Source organism: Lobosporangium transversale (genome assembly GCF_002105155.1).
Source record: "Lobosporangium transversale strain NRRL 3116 chromosome Unknown BCR41scaffold_59, whole genome shotgun sequence".
Classification (NCBI taxonomy): Eukaryota; Fungi; Mortierellomycota; class Mortierellomycetes; order Mortierellales; family Mortierellaceae; genus Lobosporangium; species Lobosporangium transversale.
Window position 1 is genome coordinate 165,690 of NW_019029037.1, and position 7,534 is coordinate 173,223.

The 7,534-nt window shown below is 40.1% G+C and overlaps 1 protein-coding gene across 1 annotated transcript; it reads right to left on the reverse strand.

The window, feature by feature from the left end:
- Positions 1-644: 644 nt before the first annotated feature.
- On the reverse strand, positions 645-2,592 carry BCR41DRAFT_375024 (endopolygalacturonase precursor; the record flags this gene model as incomplete). The annotated part of the gene is made up of 7 exons (XM_022026910.1): positions 645-675; positions 834-1,201; positions 1,359-1,537; positions 1,735-1,906; positions 2,048-2,139; positions 2,284-2,431; positions 2,530-2,592. The coding sequence occupies 7 exons, from the start codon at positions 2,590-2,592 to the stop codon at positions 645-647; spliced, it is 1,053 nt and encodes a 350-aa protein (XP_021876422.1).
- Positions 2,593-7,534: the final 4,942 nt, after the last annotated feature.

Consider the following 7,534-nt stretch of genomic DNA (forward strand, 5'->3'; position numbering starts at 1 on the left):
GAAATAACTGCCTTTCACAGCCGCAAGAACAGACGACAGTGCAAGATTTGGTGTCTAGAATGACGGGTGACCAAAAAACAAAAACAAAAACAAAAAAAAAAAAGTAACGAAGCATCTTGAAACCGATGCACGTCGGCGAATGCGTGTCAAAAATAGGTTGAACACTGTTGGTCCAGAAAGTCTGTCTCCGTATTCACGGCGTTTCTTTTTTTTTTTTTTTTTTTTTTTGAAAATGTTGGCGCCTCAGGGATCACACACATTGCAGCCATAACTATTTTTACAGATGTTTCTTTCTATCAGTTTGAATAGACATTAATAAAAAGAAGAGTCGTTCATTTTTGTTATTCCACCGATTCTGTTATGCACAAAATAAAAACACTGAAAAAAAAAACTGCTCTAATTAGACACGGTGTCCTGTAGGATTGCATAGACATTCCTGTGTTTAGAGGGTTGACTTTTCGCTCGCACATCACTACATCAGCGATGGTGTGGTAACTCAAGGTAAAAGAGAAATAACAATATAACATATTGATTATTTCAATACTTTTTAATGGTGGTATACCACCAGTCTATCATAATTCTTATATGTCTATCAACTCTAAAAATGGCTTTGATGTAAATCGACGAAAGCTTGAGTGCAATACTTAGCAACCGCTAGGCTTGGGAGAGATTCCACTACGTAACATGGAATCCAAAATGATTAGAATACATATGCATAATTAAGAGAAAGTAAACTCGTCCGATTCAAGAGAGGAACAGCGAAGAAGGTAAAAGTTAAAAGAAAGAAAGAAAGAAAGAAGAGAAGAAGAAAAAAAAAAAAAAAAGTGACTTACGTGCATTTAGGCGATGCTCCAGTAATGTTAATCTTTTGGAAATTGAACTTGTCGCACTTGGCACAGAGGATGTAGACATTGTTTCTTCCTTTCTTGCTCATGGTACCACGGATGTTGTTGAGGTTCACATTGGTGATAGGAGCGGCCCCACCAGGCTTTCCAGTGGGTCCTTCATTGGTGTAATCCTGTTGGATAATAACACCATACTTGTGAATGTTGGACATTGTAATGTCTGTATAGGTAATATTGTTGACTTTACCGCCCGTCGCGTTGGCATAGGCCTTGATACGGACAGCGTTGTCAGAGTTCACAATGTTACAGCGAGCGATTGAAACACCATCAACCACTCCACCAGCCTTGATAGAACCCTGTTTTTTTAATGGCGATGTTTTTTTTGTAAAAGAGGTAGGAGCGTATGAGTAAAAAAAAAAAAAAAAAAAAAAGAAGCTCTGTTTGCATATTCACAGACAGCAATACTCTCTTAAAGTCTTTCTTTTTCTTTTTTTTTTTACTGCTTATACGTACAATTGAAACACCATGACCACCATCGCAAAGATTGTCGTTGAAGACGATGTTGGAGCCGCTGTTGACAGCAAGGCAATCGTCGTTATTGTACACTTTGGCACCTACAATTGTGATACCTTTGGAGTCACCAGAGATATCAAAGCCATCTGTATTGTGGCCAAGACTATAGCTGGGTCCGCCTTTTTTTTTTTTTTTTTTTTTTTTTTTTCGTGAATTCAAAAGAAATAAAAAAAAAAAAAAAAAGGAAATAAAAGCATCGTAAGAAAAAAAAAAAAGATTGAGTCATATCCAGAAACCACCATATTGAAAGTGCGTAAGGATTAACAGATCCCTCCTGAAAATATATGTAACGATACAAGGCATTTGAGCAACTTACGGTTATCAATGGTAATGTCCTTAAGAATAAGTCCATTACAGTTATTGACAGAGAAGGTGTGGACAGGCGATCTAAGGATAGTCAGTCCAGTAATTGAACCACTCATTTTGCGGAGTCTGACAAACTTGGGCTTATTGACACCACCATTGCCTCCTTTGCCATCCCAATATGCCTTTGTCAGGAGTAGTAGTAAAAAAAAAAAAAAAAAAAAAAAAAAAAGGGTTAACGGTTAAGACGATGTTTCATTCGTGCCACTCAATAAACTAAAATGAAGTAGCAAAAAAAGAAAAAAAAAAAAAAAAAAGACACTTACTGGACCGTTGCCATCGAAAACTCCCTTGGTGCCATCAATGTTAATGTTCGAACCACCAATGGTGACGAGGTCGTGGTCCTTTCCAAGATTCCCTTTGGCGAACGTGATAGTGCCAGCTAATGAAGATCAGAGTGGTTGTTGTAAGCTTCGACGTTGACCTCTGTTGAGAGCAGGAACAATTATGAGACTGAGGAAAACAAAGAAAAAAAAAAAGTGTGGGATAAAGAAAAACATACTAATCTTGATTGTGGTGCCGGTCTTGAGTCCAGTGAGATCAATCTTTTTGTTAGCAGGCACGGTAAATGGGCCTTGGATGACAATCGCACTACAACCTTTGGTCCCTGCGATTTGCTCGTAAGATGTAGCGGTGCATCCGGCACGTGTCTAAAGGGTGCAAAAGAATAGTATGAGACAGTTCGAAGGTTAAGTTGGTAAGGAAGGTCTCACAGCCATGTTCTTCTCGTTCACTTAGCGACCCTCACCTGGACAGGCCCAGCAATGACGGTAGTGGCCAAAATGGCGGGAACGATAAGAGAAATTCTCATGATGGAGAGTAGGAAGCAATTCTGAGTAAGGGTTGAGGATTTGGAGTGCTTGTTGTTTTGGATGGGTGTTTTGTTTCCTACAACGGCAGACATATCGCCCTTTTTATACTGTCGAGAGTCCTTTGTCGAGGATGATGGCATGTGCATGCCTATAGTCTTCTGTTTGTGGAGTAGCGATGCTATTCAGCTCTAGAAGACAGCAATCCTCAATTGGATATAATATGGATCCAAGAAGCTGCCATTACACAAATTAACATTTCAATGAAATTATTACCTTGTGCAACCGCCAGAGCCATGGACGTTGTACTAGAAGAAAAGTACCAAAGACAGGGCATATGTTATGAAAAGGATCCCCACGGTCAATTGTGGAGCAGTTTATTTAAGGGAAGGTACTGACATGCAGCTAGAGTTTAGGGTCCAGGTTCTCAAACATAGTGGCGGGTAATAGCATGGGAAATTAGGAAATTAACATGGTCAATGTGTCACAGTCATTTGTTTGTATCTCATGGAATTTATTTTAAATTGCCTGAACCTTGTCATATTAAATGCAGGAAGGTGTACACCCGTGGGATACATCCACATTGAATAAAAAAAAAAGCTCTTCTTGATCGAAGTTTGGCAGCCTATAGTTTATAAGACCGATCCAAGAGAGGAATGGTATCTGGCTGTTATGGTCAATTAACAACACGAGTCGCGTAATGTTGCTTTGTCTGCAAGTGTGAATGTGAATGTGAATGTGAGCACAGGCATAAATGGGATATTTGAAGCCAATTGGGATGACCGTGGCTTGTGCTTATTATCTGCAAATAAAATATGGATGGTCTTGGCTTGTTAAATCGTTTTTAATTAGCACTCATAGACACCCAGGATTAAGCAACACGAGAGCCCAAACTGAAGGCCGAATGCGCATTCAAGAGAGACCTTCTGACTGAGTTACAGTACAATGGGGGCACACACTACCAGGTCGACAACAGATTTAACAAGTAAAGTTAACCGGAAATCTTTTTCACAGTGGCAACAAAAAATAAAATGGTAAGAATAAATTTCATATAAGACCAGACATATCTCCAGATGATTGAAGTGGATCAAGTGATCTGTCTCATGTAGAGTGGTCCAGGCGCAGTAGCGCTGAATGTTGGAAAAGAGAACATAGATTTCCGTAGGAGATGGGCCGGTAACTAATAGGATAGGCAATTGAGATGCTGACGCGACAGGTATATTTCCTGACTGGCGCTGACATGCAGCGGCCTCATCAGAGATTATGGTGACCACAGCGCCAAGTTCCTAATTTAATTGGTAATTGCTTTTAGCCCTTGAAGTGGCTGATACAACGAGGAAGCTCACATCCTCAGTATTCGAGCGAAGTAAACTGCTGACAGCCCATTGGTCCTTAATGAATACCGACCCTCCGAAGGGACAATGCCAATCCAAGATGGAGTAACCCCAAAGCTTCCAGCTTCATACGATACTTGGGTGCATTGACATGAATCATGCATAAAACCTTAGCAGCTAGCGCGGAAAGCTATTCAAAGAGAGAATGCAATAGTAGCATATATTTCTATAAGACTCATGAGACAAATACTCAAAGGATGCAAGGTCCTAACTAGACTAATCTCAATTATCCATTTTTCATATTTCTCATGTTTTGGAAGCTCTCGCAGAAGCGAATGGAATAAAAAACAACTGCTTAGCTTTTATTTTTATTAATTCAGTGATAAAATCAAGCTAACTAGCGCTTGCGCTTGTAAAGCAGATGCCTTTGTAATCATTGCCCTTATTAACAGGCTCCATCACGGATGAACTGATAGGGATCGTATGGGTACTTGCAGTTATGTAAATCCAAATAGCACGAGTTTTCAAATGTTTTTTGCCTGCCGCTCATGCCGGCTGCACAGACAGGATCATAGAGTGTAGGGCAGCCAACAGGACATTCAACTGCTGCCTCGGGTTGCTCAGAAGGAGGAAGTGGGCTTGCAACGACAGACTCGATCATGGTCATGATTATAGCCACAGTAGAGGCTAGGAATACAGTAGCAGTTGGGAGGGAGAAGTGCATTTTTGTTGCGTTTTTCGTAAAGGTCGGAGGAGTAGAGTAATGGGTTCTAAAATGCAATAGGTAAAAAGAAGGTATTGACCCATCAGAGTTAATCTTTTTATACTTGAAAGAAAGCCTCTCGACCAATTGATGATTACTCATCTTGTCCGAAGCAAAACACTCTAGGGACAGAATCAAAACACCTGCGAGGGCCACGCTACTAAGGCAACAATGCCGTTGACGCCGTCATTGCTAATAGATGCTTGCAGCTAAGCCGGCTTGAGCCTTGATAATTGTCAATGTCAATGTCCTATAAGCACATCACCTTGCTCTTTTTTTTTTTAAATACAAACATTGTCATGGAGAATGATTGGTTAGGAGATTTTTTTGTTGACACCCTACAAACATCCTTGCTACTCTAGAAACAATAAACGCGCCGCTTTTTATGATAGCTGTTTCTCTTTGCTCTATATGAGTAGTCGAAATATGATTGTGTGCCATCAACATGTATATACAAAGAAATGATTACCCTAGCCCCATGGTTTGGTGAAAGTAGACGAGTGATCGGTTGATGTGCTCCTGTCAAAAAGTCTAAACCAAGCACTGTAGTTGTAGTAAAATGAAGGGAGAGTGAGTAAAGCTTTGCCTCAACTTCATACTAGGATTGAACTCATCTCTTCTTTTTTTCTCACGTTTATGCTCAATATCAGTGAGAGAGTTCCTATTCTAATTCTATGCTAGTTGCAGTGATATATTATGATTTTTATGATATTATACTTAGTATTACCGCAGATAAAAGCTATTGGGATGTAGCTGCACAAAACAATAAAAAAAGACAAAGGAGCGGTCGGAGCGGTCGGAGCGGAGCACATTATTGGCTACGTGATCTAAGTAAAATATGCACTCTCCAAAAAAATAAAATAAAATAAAACCCTGCTGTAACTCTTCACTGCAGCACCGTTTTAGTTGCTAAGCTAGCTTCAGAAGACGCATATAGCATATCATGTAAATTGTTATGTCTTCTGTCAACCCCTGCTTTACTAACTTCCACCTCACAGAAAAGTTTACTTTATCTCGGCTGCTTTGGAAGTCGCTACTTTGGTGTCCGCTCAGTATCAGATAGAAAAACAGATTAAGAGAAGATAAAATAAATTTACATTGGTATTCATCTTTAGACTCATGAGTTTAATAAAGTAACAGTATGATAGAAATAAATAAACAATGGCCTGTTATTCGTTCTTGTTAATTGCGTTGTCTGGAGAATGCAGCTTATCTCAAGAAATCATTGGCTCAACTTATTTTGGATTCTCTTGAAAGCCTCTATAGACGCTTTCAGGCATTCAGCGACTCGTTCTAGTCAAGCAACAGCGCTAGACAGGGCGAAAGAGATATCAATTATTACAGAGGATGGGACAGCACCCAGAAGGATAACAATTCGAGATACTGATGCAGCTGGGGCCCATACTAGGCTAGTCCTGACATGAAGGAGCTTCGGTTCAGGTTATAGCGACAGGTTAAAATAATATGCCCAGTTTTAAAATAGACGAGGGTAGTATGTCTAGGACCAATATCATATTTTCCTACAGCTGAACCCCATGGGTGCAGTTATTGGCCATTCTTGGTCTCTCTCAACAACACAATCTTGGATCTTTTCAGTATAGAACACGAACGACAGGAGCTGTGCAACGAGTGCACCAGCAAGATCTCAATAAAAGGAATACTTGCGCGATGGAGGCTTATTTTTTTGTTTGTTTTAATTGATGTTAGCATTTCACGTAAAACGACCAAAATAGGCATTCGTATATGATGTTAATTTTCGTATATCCCCGCGCAACCAAATGTAGCCGAATTTGAACTAACAATAATATAAACGCTCTCGCGAGGCATAAACATGATTATTCATTGGTGTATCTGCAGAACTGGCCTTCTATTGCTTAATTTTCTAGGGCTAATGATAGCACTCGAGAAGTTTGTACACTTGAAAGAAGAGAGGACGAATGTGTGGCAATATATTTTTTGAGCAGGAAAGGCGTATTCACCCTTTTGCACTTCGCTCAGATGAAGCTTATGCTTTGTATCTTTTGTAAAAGAGAGCAAGATAAATATGCCGCCTTGGTAAAGATTAGAAAAGTACTAAATTAAGGAAATGGATATAGTTCTTGTTCCTTTATTGTGCTAAGGCAATGTGCAAGCTCTGCTGGCATTGCAAATCTTATTTGTAAAATCACGTCCATATTTGTTGATTACACCAAACGATGTTTTCTGATTAAGCATTCCTGCTTAGCATGGTCTATTGGCGACAACATTATACCTGTTACTAGGGTTCTTGCAATTGAAAATGGTCAATTCACATCTGTTGCCAAATGTCCGGCGACGACCGCTTCTCTGCTGACCACACACAGGCTGGTAGATTCGAGTACATGCCTCTGGGCAAATTCGACGCTTGACTATACCCTCGTGTTGGTGGCGCCACTGCTCTGCCTGGCGCTGGGAGTCGAGGGCATTGATTGGTGTAGGACTTGCCTTAACAGCCATTTTCATGGTCATGATCGTGATTATGAAAATGACAATGAGCATGGTGGTGAGCGGTATGTGCGGGACAAAGGCACTTTTCATTAAAGGCATGTTGATGAAGAAACAGATGTGGGGAGAGGGTCAATACAAAAAATTTTGGTTCAGGTTCTGCAGGTCAGGACAAGTTATATAAATATCTCTTCCTAAAACCTTGCCCGGTCTTGGACACTCGAAAGTATTCACCGGAATTGGCTTAGTTGATATACGAGGGAAAAATTAATACTTGCTCTCTTCTCGTATAAGACATTCTATCTTTCGCTGATGATGCAAACTATGCTTTCAACGTTCAGATGATGTACGTTCTGAGGCGAAATTTCAATGGATGTGGCGGCT